This window comes from Centroberyx affinis, unplaced genomic scaffold (assembly GCF_046629955.1).
Source record: "Centroberyx affinis isolate AG114_WGS23_722 - 3 ecotype Tasmania unplaced genomic scaffold, CSIRO-AGI_Caff_v1 ptg000267l_1, whole genome shotgun sequence".
Lineage (NCBI taxonomy): Eukaryota > Metazoa > Chordata > Actinopteri > Beryciformes > Berycidae > Centroberyx > Centroberyx affinis.
The window spans coordinates 91,570-117,349 of record NW_027278948.1 but is presented as its reverse complement, the minus strand read 5'-3'; the positions used below and the strand labels follow the sequence as shown (position 1 = coordinate 117,349).

The following is a 25,780-nucleotide window of genomic DNA, read 5'->3' as shown; positions in this document are numbered from 1 at the left end:
GATGTCTTGCCAGTAATAAAAACAACACAGACACATAAGTGTTATACCAAATATTAATAGTTTAAGCACATTGTTACTCATTGTAGACTTAACAATATACTGTACTAACCAGGAGGAGTAAACAATAAAAACGTTTTAACAGACACACACACTCTCTCCCCTTCTTTGAACTGAAACAGAGCTGCAGTTCTGAGAAAATATATGCCTGAGACAAGGCAGGTCATGTCAAGTCCTCTCAGCTCTACACACATGTTTGATTCCCCCTGGGCCCACCCATGCTAAAATGTACTCGAATGCTCTGTGAGACGCTTTGGATAATGATATACATTATGTTATGTTGCGCTCCGAGGCAACGACATAGGGAATTGTGTTTTACCGATGTGCGATGGATTTACACAGGGTGGCTGAATACGTGGCCAGGCCCACCCAGGAGCGGGATGGGCTCGACTTGTACGTAAATGTCAAGCTGTTGTGCGGAATCTCTCCAACATGTCATCAGCCAGAGTTGGGGCTTAACACCAGCGCCCTTTACAACTTGAAAACGCGCCAGAGTAGATGGAAGAAACTGCCAACGCTTTGAAGTGAGGTAGAGCTCGGAGCGCAGGCGGTGGGGGTCAGGACTGGGCTCGTCCTCCTCAGTGACGGCCCCTTCCTCGTCCCCTTCCTCCTCCTCTCCCTCCTCTTCCCCTGCCGCCGCCCCAGCCTCTCCCGCGGCCGCTGCTCAGGTGTCCCGCCGAGCGCCGCAGCTTCTTCCTCTCCTCGTGGTGCTCCCGCTCCGCCTGCTGCTGCCTCCGCTGCTGCTCCGACTGGAAAGGAGGGGGAACGCCGGAAGAAAAGATGCTTAGTTAATTGTTGCGTTCATGAGAAACTTGGAAAGTATGCATGGGAGTGACAGAGACGTTTTCCAAGAGAGACAGGGGTGAGACAGGTCGAGCAGGATTTGAATAGATAAAGTCTTAGGTAACATGGTTAGTCTGCTGAACCACACAGCGCCACGTGACCAGCTTTACCTTTTTGAGGGTGAAGGTGAGCTGCTTGCTGCCCACCGCGGTGTCGGCCATGTTGCTGGTTCCAGAGTGCTCCTCCAACTTCAGACGGTCCTCCAGAGAAGCCCTGGGAGACAGACAAACCTGTTCCTCAGACTATATTTCCACATACACATATGTAAATATGCATGCAAATATTGGAAACTAGGGTTTGACCGCTATATTGTTTTGCAGTAATATCAGACTGCTATTGGTTCCTCCCTGACCACAGCTACAGAAAAACAGTCAAAGAATTTCATTAGTCTGGGTTTCAATGGAGAGTTTTAGTGTCCCATGAAGGTCTAAATGCTGTTTCAGAGGCTTTTCCACCCTGACAATACACAAGAAAACACTCAGAAACACTGAGTACTTCTGAGTAATTCTTTGGACTTTTTTGGCATGGAATGTCAAATGTGTTTTCAAGAACGTACTTCTGTAGTTTCTGCTTGCGGGACACGTCGCCAAAGCTGCGGAACTCCTCCCCGGCTTTGATCTGGAAGAAGCGCGGCTCGCTCGCCTTCTTGCCCTGAGCCGCGGCGGAGGCGCTCTCTCTGCCGCTCTGCTCCCGGTCCAGCAGGTCGGTGTCGCGGTCCGCCCGCTTCCGCTCCTGCCGCCGCCGGTCGCGGTCCTCCTGGCGCAGCTGCCTCCGCTGCTCCCTCACCTCGTCCACCCAGCTCTTGTCGTCGTCCGAGCTCTCTTCCTCGGAGCTGGCTCGCCCCTCGGGCTCCTCCTCCTCGTCCTCCTGGACAGAGGCATAAAGGCACGTTTATTGACGCAATACGCTCTCCAGGCATTGAGCGCAAGCCTACATTTATACATACTTGTAAAAGGCCAGCAAACTGTCTTTCCTAGACGTGCCTAGGTAGTAGGACTAACAGTGAAACGCAGCGTTACCTGCTGAGCGGCGGTGGCCTGCTGGGCGAGAAGGCGCAGCTTCTTCTTCCTCTTCTGGCCGACCTTGGAGACGATGGGGTTGAGCAGGCGGTACTCCTCGCTCTGCTCGTCCACCTGGTACTCGGGGTTCTCGAACATCACCTGGAAGCGGTCGTCGCCCAGGATGCTGGGAAGAACCTGGAGGTTTGGAAGGTTTGGGTGAGACGGAAACAGATAGGTGTAGAACAAGTGACGTGACAAGTACCTTTCTAGGCATTCATAAATTTAGAATAAATAAATTTAGCTTTCAGTGTGTGGACTCTACTTGGGACACAAAATGGAGACATGACCACCCCAACCCCCCTCCACCACTCCTACCTTGCCCTTCTTTTTCCTGGCAGCCAGCTCCGCTTCGTCGTCTCCCTCCTCCATCAGCTTGAGCGCCAGCTCCTTGTTCACCTTGGGCAGCTTCTGTCTCAGTCACAGCAGAAACCATGAGGGTTGGACAACACACGCATGCAAAATTTGTCATGCATCATGTATATACTCAATCAGCTCGACTTGTCCGGCGAAGAAAAAGTGGTCATTGTCATCATCAAGTCTAACGATCACCAGCGGTTATTTCAATAAAAATAAAATAAACTGGTTTCTTGGGTATTCTTTTGTCTTCAGACATTAAAAGATAACTTTGTAGGCATTCGCAAGCAGAACCCGGTTTTACAAGTTGATATTTTATTGAGGCGTAGACCTTAACCATATATGTACCATATATGTATGTTGATTGAGCAAGAAAAATTAATGGCTTTGACTTTCTCTCTCTTAAAAAAAAGGAAAAGAGAAGGTAAAACTGTAACCTTAAACATCGACACGCTGTGATTCACTGAGATCGGTTATTAACAGAGGTTTAAGCCGTGGACAAAAGAGAGAAGTTGTCAGGATCTCTCACCTTAATCTGCACTCTCTGGGTCCTGGACTCCTCGATCTTCTGGCGGATCTTATCCTTGCGATACTCCTCGTATGCGAAAGGATTTGCCATGGTTTTGACCTGGAGCCAAACCAAACAGCATTATCAAATCTAAATGTGCCCTTAAAAAGAGCAAGACGTTTGCAGTACATTTAATCTGTCATATCCTATTAGCCTATATCTAAAGCCACTGAGAAGAAATGAAGTCGTATTAACACGCATTGCAAAAGTACACAACTAATACTTGATGAAAGAGTTAAAGTGCATACCTTGTGGTACAGTCTGATGTCCATGAAGAAGCCGTGCATGTAGGCTCTCAGGAGAGATGAACCCACCAGGTGAGACAAACCTGACGCCAACCAACAAACCAATTAAAAACATGTTCAACAAACTATCTCGAACCTTTCCCATGTCAGATATATTTCAACTGCACTTCTCCCTTTGATACTCGCACATAAATACAGGGATGACAGTCAGTAATTGACTCTGATTATAATTTTTTGAAACCATAAACGTTGCTCAGATACAAAACAAATTAGGTCAATGGATGTGTGTCACACCCCTGAATCAAATCAGAATGGCCTCGGGCTCTATCCGACGTGAGATCGCTCACGTTCAGGCATGCATGGGATCAGGAAGTGTGTACGTATGAGGCGTGATGAAGGTATTAATTGGGTGAATGAGTGCAAGAGAAAGCATGTAAGAGGGAGGGAGAGAGACAGAGGATGTTGAGGGAGCGCTCTTCCACTGAAAGACCGTCGGTGTCGTAACTAAAGGGAGAGATCCTTCCGCTACCCAGAAACTCAACTCTATCCGTCCTGGTTGCATAACAGGGCCGCGTTACACAGCTGCTGTAAACCAACTCCCCTGCCCCCCTCCTCTTCTTTTATTCCGCGGCAGCCAACCACTTTCCTCCTCCTTGTCATTTGATCTCTTTACTGCTGAGCCTGCATTCCGATGTTCATTCAACCCTTCCAGTGTTCGCTGTTCACCCCTCCCCACACACACGCACACACACACACACACACACACACACACACACACACACACACCACTCCGCTTACCTTAACCCTCTCAAACGCTCTGCGGGCCTCTACTTAGGCAGTCTAGCCTCCTGCGCTAACCCCCGAGGCGGCAAAATGGCTCAGATTGATTCGTAGTTAAAGAAAAGTTAAAAGGCCGCGCGGCGCAGCCTCAAACCTCGTGGGCCTGGTTTCAAATCTCTCTTTGTACCGTGATCTCTTTAATGTCCGCGAGTCTCTCTGCTCTCCCTCCGTCTCAGTAAGTAAGAGAGAAAATGGATGAACTGCCCGCAATGATTCAGAAGAAAAGGGAAAAGCCTTGTTGTGGAGCTGGGTGTATAACCGTGTGGTATTTCCTTTTATAGCAATATTCCACTTAGTTTTAACATGGGGGTTATTTGGCTCTTGACCGCCATGAAAACCAGCATATAAACTACTCACCTAGATCGGATGCAGCTGGACGAGTTTGTAGCGTTCTGAGTTTTACTTCCCATTCATTTGAATGAGCCACGAAAATAGACTGAAAACTGACATTTAACATGTTGATGAACAGATTCAGCAACAGATCCTGCTTTTAAGACAACAAAGCAGTCCTGGTTCCTTCATCATTTTGCATTTCTATTCTTGGTTTACACTAAAATTAGTATTTAAAAATAAATGTAGATCCAGTCTCCCAAGCAGGAACTATCTCTCCTAAACGGTATCCCTCTGCTATGTTCTCTTCTGTCAATAAAAATACTGTTTGGTGAAATTCTGTTCTAAAATGTTGGACCCATAGTTAGTTGAAAATCACAGCAGCAGGATCTGTTGTTGAATCTGTTCACCAACATGTTAAATGTCAGTTTTCACTCTATTTTCATGGCCTCATTCAAATGAATGGGAAGTAAAAATCTGAACACTACAAACTTGTCCAGCTGCATCTGATCTTGGTGAGTAGATTATATTCTGGTTTTCATGGTGGTCAAGTGCCAAATAACCCCCATGTTAAAACTATGTGGAATACTGCTTTAAAGCTGGGACCAGCACCTAGTGCAAGTCACTCTGTTGGTCTAGTTTAGGGCACTAGATTTTGATGGGGGGGGGGTCCCTTAATATGTGGCAGCTGATCACAAACGATGTTTGAAAAGGACAAAAAAACTCAGTGCCAAGCTCTCACCCAGGCTTTCCAGGTCCTTCCGGGTAACAAACTTGTAGTCGTCATAGACGGTGCTCTCTGGGCTCTCCTCCAGCTCCTCTGTCAGGTTGTCTAGGAAGGAGCACCATCGAGGAGCGGGGCCAAGGGCCTGTGCGCACACACGCACGCACACACACACACACACACACACACACACGCACCTTAGTGTGAGGTCTGGTTCAGATTTAGACTGTTGACTGAGTAACTATCAAGTCCGTCGTGCATTTGTCGAGGCAAAAATAACTCTCACAGTTCATGTTACGATTCCAGTTAGATAATACTGAGCACTGCCAACGCTTCACTTTGCGGCCGAGTCGTTGGAAACGTGATGACATGACCCCCGCTGCCGCTGATGCATACAGCAAAAGCATGAGCACAGCAAAAGTGAAACTGCCTCTCATGTTGTGCGGGTTATTTTATGCGAGGCATGTGTGACCAAAAGTGAACTTTCATGACATCACCTACAAATATTATAGAGTTTGTACTTGTTTTGACATAGTAAAATAAAGGTAATGTGTTTACAGCAATAAGAACCAATTTCACTCCCTTGTCTCAATATTGTCACCTCTGACTGTGTGCTTCGCATTCCCAGAAAGCCTCATTCCCATACCAGCTCATATTAGGAAACCCTCAACTAGGAATAGTGCTAAACCAGGATTGCAAATCACGTTCCCTTCGGCGTCTCATTAGCAATGATCTGGAACTAATTCTAGGAAAGAACCCTGCCAAAGTTATTTACCAAACAAAGGCCGTTGTCTGAGAATGAAGGGGAATTCTTTGAATGTCTCTGAATCACAAGAATGAAGCCTTTCTTTTAGGGATGTTAATGATTAATCAACGATCGATTAATCACCGTTAACAATTTGATCGATCAAGCATATATTAATCAATAATGTACGTTATGTGCCATTTCTAATTTTTTTCGGAAATGATTTACCGCCACAAGGCGCAATTTAACTTTCACCGCCTATACAGAGGAAGAAGAAAGCCAAGCAAGTGGGCGGTGCATTATACCCGAAAAGACAACAGTGTTCATTGTAAACATCGTAATACAAAGTTGAAATACAGCACCTCTACCAGCACAATGAAAGAGAATGCATTCCCCCGGCTGGCGAAGTTGGCGCGACACTATTTGTGCCACCCGACCCGGGACAGCTGTATATATATATATATATATATTCATGTGAATCAACTGACTTGCAAATAACAAACTTGTGACGTGGAGCCGTTTCCTGGTCATTACATCACTGGTCAGTGGTTACATACAACAGGGGCCTTTTGGGGATCAATTTACCTGCACCTTTTTTCCCCCCAAAGGAAACAAATATGAAATAAAAGTCTATTCGAACAGACAACACAAGACTAAACTGAGTCATTTTGCCCGTTCAGTGGTTTCCTGTCATGCCTGACTGCATTGTCTATTCGGTCCACCTTAATGATGACATTATACACACACACGCATCTTAACATCTTAAGGCCAAAGTCTACAGCATAGCTGATAAAGCTACCAGCCGCCCCAGAGAGACAAGCAGTGGTATGTGAGGAGTGGAGGGCTTCATACTTTGACACTGCATGCTTAGTAGACACATAAATGACAGAGGTAACTCATTACTCAAACAAGTTGGAACTCGTACCCGGAGCCACCCACAGGCTGGAGCTCTCGGGAGATGATATGCAAATGAGTGGCTGGAAGTGGCTGGGAAGATAACCCTCATACTTTTCATTGCTACTTGCCCACACACATAAAACTACTGTCAATCTCCAATAGGGTTGAAATTATGAAGGATTTTTAAGGACCGTAATGACGACCTGAAATTTTGTGGCGATATTCAAGATCTTAAAATGTGGCGATTTTCGTGCCAAAAAATTACAAGCATTCCCCCAGAACTGTATTCTTGACAGAGTGGAAAAGCCTCTGAAACAGCATTTAGACCGCAGGACATTAAAACTCTTCCCCTGAAACCCAAGATTAATGTTAATAATAGCATGCATACTTGTGTGGAATCTGATCCAAACAGACTTCCTTAAGACAACCAGTGTGGTATTGATCAATTCTACATATATCAAACAGGGTGAGACATTTCACCCTGTTCCTCTCTCTAATCCAGGCGAGAACAGCCAAAGTTCACCATCTCTCCATCTGTCTCTATCACGCCTGAAATAAACCCATTTACACAAAGCAAAGCCTAGTTTGCTATGTACACATGCTTTCTCTAGAATAAGAGGCTATAAATACGCATCGTCGGGTTTACACTAGGGACTGTTCATTTACACCCAAAGGCAGAGACGGGACGCCGCCGGCTTGAAGGAAACGGATGAATGAAACCTGTCGGCCGCGCGTGGCTCGCACCGTCACGGCCGGGGAATGCGAGAGACTCAGGACTCACCGGGATGTAGAACGTGTTCATCTTGGGGTCCTCGTTGGCAGTGAAGAGCATACCTGTGGATGAGACACAGGAAGAGCGGAAAACAATGTCAGGAAGGAAGGAGGGCAGACATTTATAGGTCTGTGGTGTAAATATGGAATCCAGTTGGGGGGGGGGGGGGGGGTTAACGCCAGCCAGGTGTTAGGAAGTTTGTCAGCTCCACCGGCTATCATTTGGAGGTTGCATTGTAAAAATAGTTACAGCAGAAACAGTTACAAAGGCTGGTTAATTTGGGGATTTACCAGCCACTGTAGTCTGGACAAAAGTTACTTTCTGCCCTAATTAGAACGGAATCATAATCCATTGTGTTAATAAGCATTTATGCAACTGCAAGGCATTTAGAAAAATAACATAAGAACCTCTTATGCTTCCAAGTAATTTCCCTTACAACAGAGTCACTGCTTCAAGTATGAAACCATGAAAAAACTATGAGACAGCACCTTCTAAGCAAATTTTATGAAGGCAAACCATTTGTTTAGCCAAATGGATTCTGTTGACATTTTCACACTTATGTCATGGGGGAAAGTTTCTACAATTGTACTTCCATTTCCTTAAAAAAAGTTTTTCGCATTTTTGGCCTTCCTCATTTTAACCAATGTTGACAATTGTAGAAACTTTTTTGGTAAAGAATAACAACTAATTCAAAATTTCAAACTATGGCTTTAAGGTCAGTGATTAAGGCTGATCTCAGACTAAAATCTGGGTACTGGACATTTCTCAAGACATTGTTTGGAAATATTAAATTCAAAAATATAGATTACACATCTGGTTTACTACAGAACCACATGAGAGGTTTCAACTATGCCTTCAATGGGCAAGTTCACCTTCGGTTTGGTAGCGTGTTTAAACACGACCGACATGCAATGACAGACAAGACGAGGCTGCAAAGTCAAATGGGGGCTGAACTCTGCTGTGAGGTGGCGCCATCTAGAGGCGGAAGGAGAACTGCACTCATGTTCTCTTGTTAGGCAGATGCATACAGAAAGAAGAGAAGCTGTTCCCACCTGATTTAGGGTAGATGCACACATCATTGATGTTGGTCTGAGGTTCAATGGAGGAGAACACCTTGCCCTGGGGTGATGGAAATGAATTGTTACTTGCATCAAAAATAGTCATTTTACATAATTTACATCTCTTTGTTATATTTCTACATGGACTGCCATTTCCACATTGTATGTATTTATAGCATAACAAGGTTTCTGCCAACAAGTTGTTTTTTTCACACTAGTTCATGCTTATGTGGACACACTTCACACTCCTAATAAACAATGCCTAACAAACAATGCCATTGTTACACTGCCACTGACATTCTGCATGAATCATGATTACTGACTACATTTTGGCTACTATTGGAATGAAGCAAGCCAATGTAGAACCAACTGAGAGTCTATGTTACTGCAAAGGTTATCACTGATTCTCACAGTGTCTTTGTTCCAGATCTTGATGATCTTGGAGTCGGCAGACAGCACCAGGTCCAGCTGCTCGTGGAAGTTGAGGGACTTGATGGGCAGGTTGTAGTAGTGGTCTTTCACCAGCAGGGGGCGACTGGAGCGCAGGTCATACAGCAGCACCTTCAAGAGAGCGGCAGATGGAGAAACTCTAATGAAATTCAGAGATCAGTTGAGTTCTGCCAAGTGCTAATCAAAAACAAACAAGAGAAAAAAATACCTATGGCTGTGTTCACACTATTGGCTTTTCAAAAAAAGGCAAATAGTGTGAGCGTGTCCCCACACAGCTGAATCTCTCAGGCTTACCTGTCCAGTGCTGGTGCCTACCGCCATGTTGAGGGAGCCGTTAAACTTGAGAGCGCTGACCGAAGGCAAACCTTGCACTCTGTAGACAAAAACACAGGAAGAATATCAATATAATCTTTGCAGGAAAAAAGACAAAGTGACACTTTCATCACACAATGGCAGAAATGGAGGCACGAAAGGCATTTGCATTCAAAATGATAAAGCCATTTAATAATAATACTATACTTTTTTGATAGCTATGGGGTTATGATATAGCTATCATAATAAGAAAAAACAATTGAAAATGCAGATGCAGGTATGGGAAAAAGTGCCCCGTGGCTGGACATGTTTCCTTGGGCTAAGTTCAGATGATATCATTTGACATCTTTGTGTGACTGCTTGGTACTGACTCTGTTCCCTCCGTTACGCTGCTCAGGGCGCAGTCCAGCATGCCCACCCGGTTCCGGACACGAGGGTCCCAGCATTCCACCTTTCCCTGTAGAACAGAACGGAAATGTCAAACAAATGCAGGCTCTCTGCAGGTTTCAGAAAGACAAATTTAAGACTAGTTAAAGACCATTTATTACTACTGCACTAGGCAACTTTGCATGTTGGTGACTCCAAATGGCAGCAAGAAGTAACCGTTTGACCAGAAATCATGTTAACGTGATGTCAATAAACGGCTCACAAGCACGCTCATGTTTACCAACCCAACCGGTCTGTGATGCTTTATACCAAAAGAAACCAAAGATCTAATGATGGTGAGTCCAGCTTTCTCTGGACGGAGCGCTCGCTTGCTGCTATTTAGGAGACAACTTTAAGAGTCTTTCACTCTTAAAGTTTCAATTCATCACTTCATCACAGCAAAATGTCCACATCCAACACCTGAATTTCAAAAGGGCGAATTTGGAGCATCTCAGTTTATGCGGATGAGACGCTCTTCTCTGTCGCAGTCCCACTTTGTGATTTAGGCTGATAGGACGAGTGTAGTTTCACATTAAAATCCTGCCTAGTGCAGCTTTAAAAACCAAAATGAAGACACAAAGCTAGTGAAACCTGTGTATTTCTAACTGAACATAGCTCATGAAAGTTCTGAAACTAAATGGGCAGCATAATTGACCAACTGGCAGAAGATACAGTGAAATTAAAAAAACATTAAAAAGTTTTCCACACTGTCCTACTAACCCCGTTCTGACATGCAGCTCAAAGAAACCTGCAATTGCGTGGTGAAAAAATAAGACTCTAGTAAGGTAACAAGCACCACAGACTACAACTATTGTCGCCGTTTCACCGGTGTCTGCTAATGACCGGTGTCTCGTTCCACACACCAGCCTGCCATGACACTCACCTCTGTGGTTCCTGTGGCGAACAAGTGATGGACGGGGTTGATGTCACACACATTGTGCTCCCTGGTAGACAAGACAAGAGGAGGAGAGGCGCGTAAAACATCAGCTGACAGCACCGCAAACCGCATTATCAGATAACAGCCAACTCTGATTGTACCAAAGATGACGCCTCATAATACTTACACAGCATCGGTCTGAAGGGAGTTGAGGAAGCGGCCTTGTTCCAGATTCAGTCTGTACACCTCCGAGCTGAAAATCAAATTGCATTAACATTGTATAAATGTAGCACTGGACGCCAAACACGACTTTCATTTCTGATACAAGCATAGGATGAATCTCAAAAACGCAAAGCGGTTCCCAACATCATTTTTTGAGCCTTATTCTCACCTTGCCCCCACAAAATACAAGTCACAGGAGGGATAGTGGTAGGCGAAGTCCCGTCCAAACCTGGGAATACGTGTCTTGTAGTAGTGTCCGTGCTGGGAGTGGAACTCCACATAGCGGTCGGAGTGCAGAAACACCAGCTACACACACAGAAATGAAAACGGACGGTGAATTTAAAAGCAAACGTGAAGTCAAAACCACTAAAATATAAATCTTGTGACTGAGTCTGAGTACACAGAAATCGGTTTAGGTGTAGAAGAGTGCAATTCCAATAGCGGGAGTGAAGTAGGGCGAGTCTTACCTTAGAGTAGTCATCGGACAGGATGTCGAAGGCCACAACTTAAGAGAGGGAGAGAGAACAGACTTATCACACACCGTTTATGGCAAGGTGGAGACGTTCAGACAACTGGCGGGTCTGTCTCCACGACTCACCGTCTGAATCCAGGCAGCGTTCGAACTTCAGAGACAACTGGTAGGTGTCATAACAGCGAATCCTGGGCTTGTAAGTGCCTGAAAACGATGAAGATAGAGGAAAGGAAATGATACGTCAGCATTCTCGTGGGAATTCGGAAATGGTGAAACCGTCTTCTTGTTTCTCATCAGTGCTATCTAGGGTTAGACTGATACATGCCTATATATATAGCCTGAAAAAATCCATATCGGTCGAACTCTAGTGCCGTCACACGGAATCTCACTTTATAGTAAGGTGTGTTGACATACAGTACCATCCACAGTTCCTCTTACCTGCTGCGAGGATGAACTGCCCATCCCTGGACACTTTGATAGAGGTGCACACAGTTGGCATCTCAAAGTCCTGGATGAGCTCAATCCTGCGCTGGATGTCTGAGGAGAGGAGAAGAGAAAAGAAGGGCAAGTCAGAACAACAAAACGTTTCTGAGCAAACGTACCAGTCCCGATGCTGAAGTTGTAGCAGGCAGCAACTCACCAACATCTTTCTTTTGCAGCTGTCTCTTCTTCCGATCTGAGAGCCACTGCAGGTTAAAGAGACAGGTGGTTTGGAGGTGAGGTCGCTAATGAACGTTACTTATGCTAAATCCACATGTAAACTACGCTTCAAAGCCCCGAGAAGTGCCATTTTCTCTTCAATGGAAACTTCACGCCAAACTCTATTCTAAAACCTGGCAGTTTATTGTTGCCTTGCTTATCAGGACACATGCATATCTAACAGAACATAAGGCAGGACATTTCACTAATTGATAGTTTCTTCGGGTAAATTCGGCATACAGACAATCCATCAAGCAGCACTTATTTTCAGTAAAATCTCAAATTTAATAATTATTTCACATCGCTTGCTTCCGTCCTGCGGCGAGTATTTTACTGGAAGTTTGAGGGAATCTCTAAATTCACTCTAAATTCTCTAAACTTAATTTTTACTGAAATAAATGCCGCATAGTATTGAATTGAGGGGGTCCTAATGATTCTTAAAAGTTAGAAGTATGTCCTATTTACTGTTAAGCAAGGCAAAATTAAACTGACATTTTTAATAAAGTTTGGCATGATGTTTTCTCCATACACGAGAGAACGGCACGTAGCTAACGTTACTCTTCCCATGGCGAGCTAAATTAAGTTAGCTAACATTGTATGTACACGGACCGGCTCGTGCGTCTTACCTCTGGAAGAGATTTCCCATGGCTGAGATTATAAATCTTCACATCATTCACACTAGATATCTGCATTTTAGATGATGAACAAGACTCTGGTCACACATAACACTCAGCTTGCCCCAGACCGGTGAACTTTTCCTCTCAATCCACGTTGTTGCATCGGAGTAAAAACAGGAAGCGAACGGGAGCTTTCAGAAACAGGTCCGTGGAGAAACACTGAAGTCTGAACATCATCGGTTCCTGACGCGATTCTGTGGCTTAGCAACTGTAAATTGCCACCCAGTCACAGTTGGATAGAACATAGGCCGTATATCCTATATAATTACTATCATATAGGCTACGCAAAAAATATTATGGCCATTAAAGCCATATAGAAAATAAAAAAAACAAGTAAATAGGCCTAATGGAGGCTATCCTATTTCAAAATATAGGCCTACTGTTCGATAATATAGGTATCAATACAGTTATTTTTTGTACCATGTAATATAATGTAGGCGAAATGCACGTAGAGCCTAGACGAACGTGGCATAGCTACATCTATATAATAATTAAAGATTTTCACATAAGTTGCTTCTCTATATCTCAATACATAATATAGACTATGTGTTGTTATAATCTATGGAAATAGGCTATAGATTTATTTTTTTTTGCGTATGGGATATTAGCTTCTCTAATTTGGATCTATCAATCAATAATGACACTTTTGAATCAACCGTTTATTTTGCAGTTTATTCTTTCCTCTAATTACCACCTATTGAACATAGGCTACACTAATAGACATTGTAACAATTCAAGTAGCCTAACAAATCAAAACCTAATTCAATTAGGAAATTGCAGAGTGATGGCAATGGTTGCTAATTGTGTTTTATGTTTTTCAGTGATGTTTCCTTCAAACTGCCCTCAGTGATGTAATGCTCATCATCAGCGGAAGCCAGTCGGCCGTCAGTCGCTTCTCTCAGGTGAGGCTGCGCCGCTCAGACTGCTCCGCTCCTAAAACACTGATGAGACTGGCACAGCACGGCCATGAAGATCACCTGACGGTAAGAGAGACCGCTTTCATAGACTCTTTTCTTTTCTTTTCTTTTCTTTTCTTTTTCTGATTTGTTTTCTCTTGTTTCTTTTATTTTCTTTTGATTTCTTTTCCTTTCTCCAGGTAGCCGAACAAAACCAAAGCAAAAAAGCTTGGAATAATAAAAAAGAAGCACAACCTTAACGACTTAGTGGAAACAGAAATAAGCCAGAGTTTTTTAGAAGGACAGCCTATTCATATTACTGTTTATATATTTATATAAGCCTCTAGGCTTTCCATGATGCAGCTCATCTTACTGCATAAGTGTGTTTGCTCTGGGTCAGGTCTGCCTTGTCATTTACATTTCACATAGCGCTTGTGCCAAAGCCTTGTTCTGGGGTGAGATACTGGAGCGGTCTCTATGTGAAGCGGTAGGAGTCATGATGGACTTGTGGCTGATTTCTGTCCCGCTGGACAAGACCAGTTTGACCAGTCTAGAGAAGCTCAAGCGCACCATCGCCAAAACCACCCTGGCCTCCTGCTGCAAGTTCTCCATCCCAGAGCTCAAGGTAGGCAAGGCTGCAACAAGGAATACTGGATCAAATAAACAGTGTGAGTGAAGCCGACTGAAGTGAAACGCCTTGTTAAACGTACAGATACACATGGATAAGCCAGGCAAGCTGCCCTTCTTGTCCAGTGATAACAGTATTGGCCAAACAGATGGTTAGAGTATTGTTAGTGTATTGTGGTTGTGTGCTGATAAGAATACTGTAAAGTGTAGCTGAAGAGGTTCAGGGTGTTTGGTGTCCTTCTCTGGTGAAGGGCTATAGGCTCAGGTTGCTCTCTACAGTTTGCGGCAAAATTTCCATCTGACCCATTTCACTCAACATGTTCAATGTGCAGTCTGGCAGCCAGAAAAATAAAACATTTTAACAGCAGCTTTTTAATCCGTTACCATCATTGAAAACCCTTCCAAAGTGTTATGTACAAGTAAGTCATTATAAATTCCTTTGCTGTTGCTCAGGTTTATTTTCTTGAGCTCTCCTCAGTCTTGGATGGTTGGATGGATGATACTCCAACTAGAGCAACACTAACTGCGCTGTGTGTCCACTCCTGTGCCCCCAGGTGGGAACGCTGGACAGTCTGCTCGGCGTGTCGGATGACCTCTCCAAGCTCGACTCGCTCACTGAAAGGTAAAGTATGAATGGAACCGTGAAGGACCAAAACGTGACTGAACATGGGAGCCTCCTTGTTTCAGCGGTCGTCACACAAGAAGTACACACCGGCCTTTAATGTGTAATGTGCAGTCTTTGTCCTCAATTAAGACTAGTAGCACTGAGCTTGTGTGCGGTCTCCGTCATGATTAATTTATGTTCAGGGGCAGCTGACGGTTAGTTTTCCTCCTGCTTTTAAATTCATTGGTGGCGTACGCGAGCTGAGGAGGTTTAAGTGGAGTAGAGTGGAGCAGAGTGGAGTGAACCGTTCTTGTCCCCGAAGGGCAATTTGCCTTACAGCCTTACAGTCTTAAAGACATGAACAGGACACATGAACAGGTGCAATACGTCCAACATAAGAAACAGAGAAAACCAGTCAGGTATAAAGTGCATTAAATTCAAGCAGGGAAAAAACCTATTGGTACCACATGTAGTTCTTCATAGTCCAGTGATGTGTCAACATTAGTGTCATTAACAAAGACCAAACATCGGTGATAACATTTGTCTCAAAAGTTATCATCTAAAATTGTGCCCAAGCGTTTGAACAGGAGACTGAATACAATTGAAAGCTCCTGAAAAATCAATGAAGAGCAAATGAGCATGGTTTATTACCCCTCCAGGTGCCTATGGATCAGGTTAAGCAGAGTGATGGTAGCATTGTCCACCCCTCTCCTGGGCCTGTAGGCAAACAGTATGGATATAACTCAAATTCAAATCAGCTTTATTGGCTATGACCAGAAAGAGTCCTATAACTCATGCTCAGTCAGATGGAAAAACTCACTCCTCACCAAGCTTTCAAGTGTCTTCATTACCAGCGAGGTCAGGGCCACGGGACGGAGGTCATTGAGAAATTTAGGGGCTTTAAACTTGACTACTGGTACCACAATGGACTCTCTAATAGGGACTGTTTTGCTGCAACTCAACCATAGATTTCATAGAATTCCCCTCACTTAGTTCCCTTTCAACTTGGTCCTTATATCTTAATCTGGACAACCTTAACTCCTTTTGAACTGTTTTTGGAACCTCTGCTCTCTGAATGTTATTTCCCTGATCAAAGCAGATTTTCTTTTGGCTCAGCACAGTTCTAACAGATTTAGTAACCCAGGGATTGTTGTTGGGGAATATAGTGCAATATGTACAGGGTCTTATATTACTTTATATAGCTGGTTACAGTCTTTGTCAGCTCATCAGTACATGAGTTCTTGAATGCATCCAGTCATAGCAGTCAATGTCTTGCATCTTCAGTCCAGACCTACAGTCTATGGTCCAGACCAGAACTCTTGTTTCTGCCCCTCTTCAGTGTATATTTGTACCAGGTGATCAGTGGTCAGATGTACCAAGAGGAACTCTAGCAATTGACTTGTAGGCCCTTTAATTGTGCCATCAAAGCACATGTCACATTTTTTTCTGTGTCTGGTTGGACAGGTGATGTACTGATAGATCTTTACAAGGGACTTTTTATTGGTACACTGGTTAAAGTCTCCCACAAACAAAACTGCACAACTGATGTTCCTCTGTAGTAAGGAGACTTTCCTCTTGTTGCCCCCCAGTGTGATTAAGAGAACATGCCAGTGTATGAGGGAGGTGGTGGAGCAGTCCTATGACAAAGTGCTGGAGAACGCCCTAGCCAATGGAGGTGAGTCACATGTTTATACATACACACATACGCGTGCACTTGAAGCTGTGAATCAGTAAACAGTAAAGAAACCCATTAGTTAAGACGCCCCAGGTGACTCACAAGCACATACACAGACGAGACAGAGAGCTACTACTACAGAAACCCATGTGCATGATGTAGTTATATACACAAACACACACACACACACACACACACAGAGTTATCATAACCTGGTTGATCGCATTGTCATAACCTTATAACCCTATATTGACTCAGCTGTTCCACTCAGGAATATTCAAAGTCTTTTAACCTGGTTTGAACCCAGGAAGTGCTCAAGGAAAACAGACGCTAACAACCGCCTCTGGTCGTTCTCCCCTATCAGACCACAACAGGAACCAGAGAGTGGCCCCGTCTCCCCTGAAAGCCTATCTCAAGTCCCTGAGGGGTACTCACCTGCTGGCACTTGCTCTTTGAGCTGCAGTGTGATGCTGTGTGTCTCAGTGTAGACAGTGCATTTCTCGGCGTCTTTTCGGTCTCTTGTTTCTTCTACGGCACCATTCTGTTCTATTCCAGTGTGTGGTGGTGTATGTTTGCAATCGCGCAGCTTATAATTTCCAATTAGTTTATGGATTCTTGTGTGTGTGTGTGTGTGTGTGTGTCTCAGTGGACCTGGTGAGCTACGTGACAAAGTTTCAGTGGGACAGAGCCAAGTATCCCACCGCTCTGCCGCTCCGCAGCCTGGCAGACATCATCAACAAGGTACTGACTGACCACAATGAGAGAGCTGACATTTGAAATGAGTGACATTTACTCTTACAAAATGAGACAAAACCAGTTATTAGAATGGCACAGCATATTAAATGTCACTAAAAAATATCAAGCACATTACGATAAGTGCTTTTGATGTTTGTACGTGTGTGTATGCTCATACCTGCATGTGTGCCAGCAAGTTTCCCAGGTGGAGACAGAGTTACAGTCTCGAGCTGTGGCATACAACAGCGTAAAAGCCAGCTTGCAAGGCCTTGAGCGCAAAGCAGAGTGAGTAACCCTCCAACATCAATTTAATATGGAAAGGGCAAAGAAGCCAGTATATACCCGTATAACTTTGTATGATTTATAAATGTATGCGTGTTTAACTGGAATGTGTATTTTTCTAGAGGGAGCTTGCAAACCCGCTGCCTGAATGACATAGTGAGGAGAGAAGACCTGGTGAACTCAGAGTATCTCACCACACTGCTAGTAGTGGTGGGCAGGTCAGTGACACACGTTCACTAAAACAATGTGAATTGACCATATTCCCACGGCGGCCATGTTTAACTCTCAGGGTGGGAAACTGGAAGATTTGCATATAAAAGTAGCATTATTTCAACACATTAGTGAGGACTTCAGATACACCAAACAGTGAATCAGCACTATTGTCCTAGTGTTGTTTACATTTATATATATATACATGTATATATGTATATATATATATATATATATATACATAGACTTTTTTATATATATGCATATTTGTACATAGTAGTTAAATCTTTAGGTTTACCTCTGTTCATCTTGTTGTCCTCGTTTTTAGCTGTATATTTATTCTGTGTAAGTAGGCTACATTGAGACCAACGAAAAACCAGAGTCAAATTCCTTGTATGTGTACATACTTGGCCAATAAAGCTGATTCTGATTCTGATTCTGATACAAATACTGCTTGAATTTGGCAGGGAATTAAGTTAGCTTATTAGCAGCTATTAGCTAGTTGCTATATTCTGGTAGCTAGCTATAGGGCCAAATATCAGCTATTACCTTAAAATGTAAACCTATATCGCTCTGGATTCTTTAAATCCATTCATCTTTGATACGTTTTTCAGTGGGGAATCTGTGAAATAAATGTTTGTATGATATATAACAATAGGACAAAGCTGGGCTGTAGGTAGGCTAATTGCTCTTCCAGGTAGAGCTTGTGTGTGTGATGTAACTTCAAAATGGCCACATCACAGGATTTACGTTCTTCTAAAATGTTTTTCTTTATGTATCTGTGTGTCTGTGCATATGTTTTCCACGTCTCAGGGGGAGCTATGCGCAGTGGGAGAGGACCTATGAATCTCTGTCAGAGTTTGTGGTTCCTCGGTCCAGCAGGTGAGTCGTCGTTTTGGACCTGTGGTAGTAAGACAAGCCTTTCCACTTGATCCACATCTGAGTGCACAGGTGAAGAGCCGAGTCCTGTTCTCAGTGTCCAAAAGGTCAGGCTAACCACAAGTGTTGCATTACCAGCAGAAACTAAGAGTCCAGTCCACCGCTTGGCCTGTATCAGTAGCAGGGAGGAGGAAATGTCTCTTTTAGTTACAGAGGGACATCAAAATGTATATGGGTGATGGTTTTAAATATTGGAATGACTTGAGATACACTTGTTTTGTCTTGCCAGAGACTCAAACAGCCACAAACAGAGGGACACCACATGAAAGATAAGATATTGCTAAAGCAGACTGCCATTGAATTTCAGCTTTGCCTGTATAGAGTTGAGAAAAACCCCTCACCACACCCCTAACATGTGGTATCACACCAAGATATGAATTGTAAAAGCATTAATTTTCTGTTTTGATATTGATAGTGGTACTGTAATATAAAGTTCACTTGGATGTAAATGTTTGGACAAAAATTGTATGAGTCACTCCTCCAGTTATTAGCAACAGATCAGCTCCAGGCTGTGCATCAGTAAGGCATCACAGATTAGAGTCTCAGTGCTCTGGTTGGTGTCACAGAACATAAAAATAACATATAGTGTTTGATTTGTATGGGATGCTCACACTGATATCTTTGGATTGAAGCTGCCTTAGCATATTCAGTATCTTTAAATCTGATATTTTTCATGCCAATAAAAATACAAGGACTCAGTGTTTCCCCCAGAAGCCTCTGAAACAACATTTAGACCATCACGGGACACTAAAACTCTCCACTGAAACCCTAATTAATGTAATTCTTCCAGAGTTAGCAGCCTGTAAAGCAGGGTGACCCATCACCTATTCAGTGTAATAAAACTCTAGGATACATCAGTGCCTTTAAATGTATTAATTACAAAAATCAATATTAACAATTAAATAAATAACATGCAAAAAACAAAAATTACTTTGCAGGTTTTACAGACTGTTTTTATGTAGGAGAAACCTCCTGGAAAGTGTAATTGCAGAGTCACGTCTGTCCTGCAGTGCTAGGTTAAAATCTATTGCAAACTTTCTGGTAGACTTTTGTTGTTGTTGTTGTCTTTCAGCTTGACCTGCTGTTGTGTGCTGCCACGCTGCATAACTCTAATTTTCTGTGTGACCAACAGGAGGCTCTACGAGGACAGAGAGGGGGGCGTGTTCTCCGTCACGCTCTTCAAAAGAGCCGCCAGTGAATTCAAAGCCAAAGCCAGCCAGAGCAAGTAAGCAGGACGGACTGCCAGAAAATGGGCTATCAACCCAAAGCCATGTTGTCTGTGTCAATTACCATAGTGTAGCCTCTGATCCACACAGGTTCACCGTGCGCGAGTACAACTTTGATCTGGAGGAGCAGCAGCGGCAGGAGATGAAGCAGCTTAGTGTAGACAAGAAGGAGCAATACGTGCGTCAAACACAGTGTGTGTGTGTGTGTGTACTTTTTTGGATGTGTGTGTTGTGTATTCATATGTGTGTGTATCCCTCCTCTCTATAGGGCGTCTTTGTGCGTTGGCTGAAGGTGAACTTCAGTGAGGTGTTTGTCGCCTGGATTCACCTGAAAGCGTTGAGGGTGTTTGTGGAATCAGTCCTCAGGTCAGTATTGGTGATGTTGCTGATTTGCATATTTGCTCATTCCTCAGTGTAATATGTCATAAAACTATTAGTATTCAGAGAATCAGTGCCACAAAGACAGTAGTTTTGCTTTTGGGACTCAGGGAGAATGTTTTCTTTCCAAATACAGCTTGAATACAATAATGAGGTTGGAAGACGGCATGTGCTTCATTTTTATGTGATCTGTATGTGTAAGTAGACTCATAATCATACGCTCTGCCAGGTACGGTTTACCGGTCAGTTATCAGGCTCTCCTGCTGCAGCCGGACAGAAAGCGCACGAAGAAACTGAGGGAGGAGCTCGCCTCGCTGTTTAAGCATCTGGACCCCACCGCCGCTGCCAGCAAGACAGATGTAAGAGGACTAACAGCTTCTCGTGGCGGTGTGATTGTGACTGAAGAATTAGCACATACTGTATTCATTTTTAATCTGAAACGCCGAAAAAAATGCAAATATGTCGCTTACTTGTGCAGTGTGTGATATTTGCAAATGAAGTCCATTTTGCAAAAGTGCTTCCTACCATAATTGCCTTGCAAGCAGATTTCTTTTTCACATTTAAGTGTGCTTCATAGCATAAATATCACATGTATACCTTAATAAGATAGTGATCTTAGCTCCATTCCTGGAAAGAAGTCGTCATTTTACTGCCCTGCTTACAAAATTATCCTGTGAATGCTTTAAAACCTCATTAAAAGTAATAATCTGTGACATTTTCATATAAATACATGTCCATTTTGCTACTTTATCGCTGATTGATATAACACAGTAGTGATTCAACCTATAGCCAGTTCATGAAAGCTTTTGCATTGGCTGTTAAACACCCGGTGTCTGGTAGCTCTTTCCTGGGAAAAACAGAATTTACAAATGAACCACATACCTTCTTTACATTTCAAGCACCCTTGCTGTTGGGAAGATGGATTTTGATTGGTTCAAGGTGTTTGTGGAATCCAGTTCAGTAGTTGCACAATTTCTGATTGGTTGAATCGTGCATGCGTCTGTCTTCCTGGAAGAAGAAGTATCTGTCAGTCTGTTCATGCCTAAGTATACTGTATGTCTATACAGTCTGACACACCGCTCTCTCTGTCGCCCTCTGCCAAGCAGGTGAGCTGTGACATCGCAGGAATGAGCCTCTGTCAGCAGGAGTACTTCTCCTACATCTGCTTCCAAATCAGCATCAACCTGTCGGAGAGCAGCAGCGAGCGGTGAGAAGGCCCACACAAGCACAACCAAGCACACCCAGGGTGGCTCACGGCCCTGTCGCTCACTTGGTGGCTTGTTGCAGCCCAGTCGGTGAGAGCCAGAGAAATGGGGAACGGACAGATCTTCAACACCGCTGAATGTCTGATGATGTGAATAAAACAGATCTAGCGACCCAGTAAAAGAAGCTTGAATATCTCAGTTTTCAACATTTCTCTTGAGCCAGGAAGCACCGACTATAGCCCCCTATAGGACAGCAGTATATGGGACTACCTGGTAATGTTGTCAGATGAATATTGGTTTGGATTTGGGTCCTCTTCACCGCAGCGTCAACTGCACATGGACTGGCATAAAGTCTGTAAAAATACACTTTATGATGTGCTGCGAATGGAACTGTGGGATCATTGAAAGATGTTTAAAATCTCTAAAAAAAAAAATGCTTATTTTATCTTTTCTGATGAAAGCGAGGATGAATTCTTTGTTGATGTCAATGTACAGTTTTGAGCATTTTAAGTGAATACATTCCACCTGGAAATCTTTAAAGCCATCAGTGCAATAAAGTGGATTTCATGCAGAGCATTTGATGCCTTTGCATACATGTAAGTCTTCTCAATGGCTCTAACTTGACTCGGATTTGATCAGAAAACGACTGTAAATGTAATGCTATACATGGTCACCAGAGAGAGCAGTGTCACTGTCTTGTGCAGCAGCCAGTTTCACAGCCCTTACCCCAGCTATCAAAAATGAAATTTGATAGGCATGAGTATATCTCATATATGCAATTTTCCCTTTGGATAATATTAACACTGTAAATTCCAGTAATTGAATGGCTGATGCCCCTGCAGTTAAATTTGGGAATTTACTTTCACTGTTGTTTTATCACGAAGTCACCACTATCTAAATTGAGTCACTGGTACCTGACCAAATGGTAATTTTTCGGTGACAGCTGGTTATATTCTGCTCATGTTGTGTTAATGATCAATGATATTCATTTAATAACTGACTGACTAACTAAACAAAACGAATTGTATCTTGCAGACAGACATGAGCAGCAGGACTTACAGGTGTATGTAGTGGGTGTTTTGTGTGTGTGTGTGTGTGTGAGAGAGAGAGAGTGTGTGAGAGAGAGAGAGAGAGGGTGCTAGGGAGAGCTTGCCACTCAAGCTGTACCATTCATTTCGTTGGAGAGTGCGGAGAGGATACATTTTACGCACCGCAATTATGGGCTCTTGTTTACAAACTGGTCTAGCCTATACGCCATAGAATTAACAAATCGCGTTCCTTTAGTGCTCCTGACAACTGTGAAACATTTAGGAAAATGTGGACGATCCCGAAGCCGAGATACAGAAGGGGTTTGTGCGCCGAGGGAGAGGCTGAGATTGCTGTGAACATTGGCGGCGTGAGAGTGGTGCTTTTCGGGGACATTTTGAACCGCTACCCGGAGAGCCGCCTGGCGGAGTTGGTGAACTGCTCAACTCAAAACGACGAAGTTATCTCGTCGCTTTGTGATGACTTCGACCCGGGCAGAAAAGAGTTTTACTTTGACCGAGATCCAGACGCTTTCAAATGCATCATTGACGTTTACTACTTTGACGAAATCCACATCAAACGCGGCATTTGCCCCATCTGTTTCATCAAGGAGATGGAGTTCTGGAAAATAGACCAAAGTGTTTTAGACGAATGCTGTAAAAGTGACCTAACCGAGAAGGAGGAGGAGCTGAAGGAGATCGCCAGCAAGGTGAAGCTGATCCTGGACGATCTGGAGGTCGACCCGTGCGTGACACGCTCTGAGCGGTGCCAGAGGTCCCTGTGGAGACTGATGGAGAAGCCGGGCTCCTCCCTGCCGGCGCGCATCGTCGCCATCGCGTCCTTCCTCTCCATCCTCGTCTCCTCGGTGGTGATGTGCGTGGGCACCATCCCGGAGGTCCAGGTGACGGACGACGAGGGGAAGCTGGTGGAGCACCCGACCCTGGAGGCGATCGAGACCGCCTGCATCCTGTGGTTCACCGCGGAGTACCTGCTGCGCCTCGCCTCCTCTCCGAACAAGCTGCACTTCGCGTTCTCCTTCATGAACATCATCGACTTCATGGCCATCATGCCTTTCTACGTGGTCCTGAGCCTCACCTACCTCGGCACCACCGCTATGATGGAGCTGGGGAACGTGCAGCAGGCGGTACAGGCTCTCCGCATCATGCGTATTGCGCGCATCTTCAAGCTGGCGCGCCACTCCTCCGGGCTGCAGACTCTGACATACGCGCTGAAGAGGAGCCTCAAGGAGCTGGGGCTGCTGCTCATGTACATGGGCGTGGGGATCTTCGTGTTCTCGGCGCTGGCCTACACCATGGAGCAGAGCCACCCGGAGACCCTGTTCAGGAGCATCCCGCAGTCCTTCTGGTGGGCCATCATCACCATGACCACGGTGGGCTACGGAGACATCTATCCCAAAACCACGCTGGGCAAGTGCAACGCCGCCGTGAGCTTCCTGTGCGGGGTGATAGCCATCGCCCTGCCCATCCACCCCATCATCAACAACTTTGTCGTGTTCTACAATAAGCAGAAAGTGCTGGAGACGGCGGCGAAGCACGAGGTGGAGCTGATGGAGCTGAAGTCCGGCAGGGACGCGCACAGGAAAGGCAGCAGCGAAGAGGAGGCTGTGGGCGCATCGACGGAAAGAGGGTGTCTGCAGAGTTCACCGAATTAAATTCAAGACTTTTCAAGACCTTTATTACCGGTAGAATGAAACATGAGACGAATTTCACAAGTGAAACAAACGTGAAAATGAAAACTGTAGACCTGTCAGATTATTGGTCTGGGAAGGCCTGGGTGTATTTCTCACCCGAAAAACAAAGCACCAAGGAACCACAACGTTTTAAGGCCTCTAAAGCTAAAAGTTGAGAGTTTCGATAAAATGATTTAAGACATTTTAAGACTTTTTCAGGACCTTCAGTCACCCTAAGAGAGCTTCATGCACACCAACATAGCGCCCCATAACAGAATAATAGAGAGACTTGGCCGCATCTGTTGCCTTAACTGGGTAACACGTATTGCTTTGCCTCTTGTCCAACTATCTTGTCCATGTTTGCTATTCATTGTAAAGGCTGTTGTCATTATCCAATTAAAACTTGTGCATGCGCATGGAGGAATCTGTCTCATATATTATATGATTACCTGTAGCCTACACTTTCATGGCCAAGGTGGCTCTTGCCCCACACAAGCCTGAGACCAAAATTGATCAATGCCATATCTGGGGAGCATTCAGGACCAATCTTCCTTCTAATCTGATAGTTTGGTGACCTGCGTCTAATAATTCATCACACTGACCAAATAATCCTATCTTGTCAGTCATCAGTCATCGCTCCACTTTGTCCCCGGCAATTTAGTTGATAAACTTTAAGCAGGATTCAAGTTTTGATGGCAAATTATATCATATGTTGGGATTGCCATATTACCCTCATAGGGTTTAACGAATTGACACTCCTGTGTTGTGTATGGCATCTCTCATTGTAAATAACTGACTTGAATTGGAAAACCAAAAGAAAATTGACTCTATTCAATTACCTAATTTGTGACTACAATGTAGACATAAAACACAATGACTGATGAATCTATTTGCACAGGTTAATCTACAGCCAATTGTAGGCCAATGCATATGGTCAATATCTCATGCCCCCGGCGAGCAATGATTATGTGTCCAGTAGATGTGATTATTGATGCCCATGGAAAAAAAGAAAATAAATAAAAATAAATAAACAAGGTGCAGTGAAACATAAATGTCAAGCTTTCAAACAATCCAAGTTAACAATCCATGTATATGACCAACGCCAAAATGAGCCCATGCCAACTTGTTTTCATGAGACTTTTTCAAAACTTTAAACCTATTAGCTAACCTATTACTGTAACTGTAAAGCTATATTTTCCATTTCTCCATTAGTCTTTACTCCAAAAGAAATCTAGCCCAAGCCAGACACTAACCATCAGTGACTGCTCAGTCTTGGTTCAACATGAGTCAACCTGCTCACCTAACAATGTTGCATCCTCATTTTCATCCACACCTCCAGTGACACATTAACACAAATTTTGTTTAAATATGTGTTTGAATGTGAAGCTGAATTGAAGAAATATTGTGGTTTCTGTACCAGTTGATGTGTAGCTATCAGGGCAGTAAGTAAAGTGTGTGTGTGTGTGTGTGTGTGTGTGTGTGTGTGTGTGTGTGTGTGTGTGTTTTTAAATTTACCCTTCACACCCGTTACACCATGCTTTATCCACATCCACTTAGGACTTAAAAGCGGTATTTAAACAAGTCTATTTCATATTCACACGAGGCACCTCACAAATTATGTTTTCAAATCTCATTAAAGATATTATAAAGATTAAGAA

The 25,780-nt window shown here is 44.0% G+C and overlaps 3 protein-coding genes across 6 annotated transcripts; 2 read left to right on the top strand and 1 right to left on the bottom strand.

Annotated features, from left to right (window-relative positions):
* Positions 1–50: 50 nt before the first annotated feature.
* On the bottom strand, positions 51–12,721 carry nol10 (nucleolar protein 10). Of its 4 annotated transcripts, XM_071546989.1 has the most exons (22): positions 12,579–12,721; positions 11,894–11,939; positions 11,692–11,790; positions 11,380–11,457; positions 11,249–11,286; positions 10,951–11,087; positions 10,747–10,812; positions 10,566–10,626; positions 9,628–9,713; positions 9,239–9,317; positions 8,906–9,055; positions 8,489–8,555; positions 7,446–7,498; positions 5,041–5,167; positions 3,132–3,211; positions 2,845–2,943; positions 2,277–2,369; positions 1,920–2,096; positions 1,601–1,767; positions 1,457–1,537; positions 1,011–1,113; positions 51–806 (listed from the first exon to the last, which is right to left on the bottom strand). In XM_071546989.1, the coding sequence occupies exons 1-22, from the start codon at positions 12,642–12,644 to the stop codon at positions 636–638; spliced, it is 2,124 nt and encodes a 707-aa protein (XP_071403090.1). In that variant the 5' UTR covers positions 12,645–12,721; the 3' UTR covers positions 51–635. The 4 variants fall into 4 exon arrangements, with proteins under 4 accessions (XP_071403090.1, XP_071403082.1, XP_071403106.1 ...); XM_071546981.1 differs by having other exon boundaries at positions 1,457–1,767; XM_071547005.1 differs by lacking the exon at positions 8,906–9,055.
* A 1,300-nt stretch (positions 12,722–14,021) lies between these two features.
* Positions 14,022–21,431, top strand: LOC139667553 (V-type proton ATPase subunit C 1-B-like). The gene is made up of 12 exons (XM_071547041.1): positions 14,022–14,150; positions 14,707–14,774; positions 16,346–16,431; positions 17,078–17,172; positions 17,360–17,451; positions 17,571–17,666; positions 18,472–18,540; positions 19,730–19,822; positions 19,914–20,001; positions 20,092–20,189; positions 20,431–20,560; positions 21,308–21,431. The coding sequence occupies exons 1-12, from the start codon at positions 14,022–14,024 to the stop codon at positions 21,410–21,412; spliced, it is 1,149 nt and encodes a 382-aa protein (XP_071403142.1). The 3' UTR covers positions 21,413–21,431.
* A 1,290-nt stretch (positions 21,432–22,721) lies between these two features.
* On the top strand, positions 22,722–24,104 carry kcnf1b (potassium voltage-gated channel, subfamily F, member 1b). Its single transcript, XM_071547053.1, has one exon. It carries the CDS (start codon positions 22,722–22,724, stop codon positions 24,102–24,104), a length of 1,383 nt encoding a protein of 460 aa, XP_071403154.1.
* Positions 24,105–25,780: the final 1,676 nt, after the last annotated feature.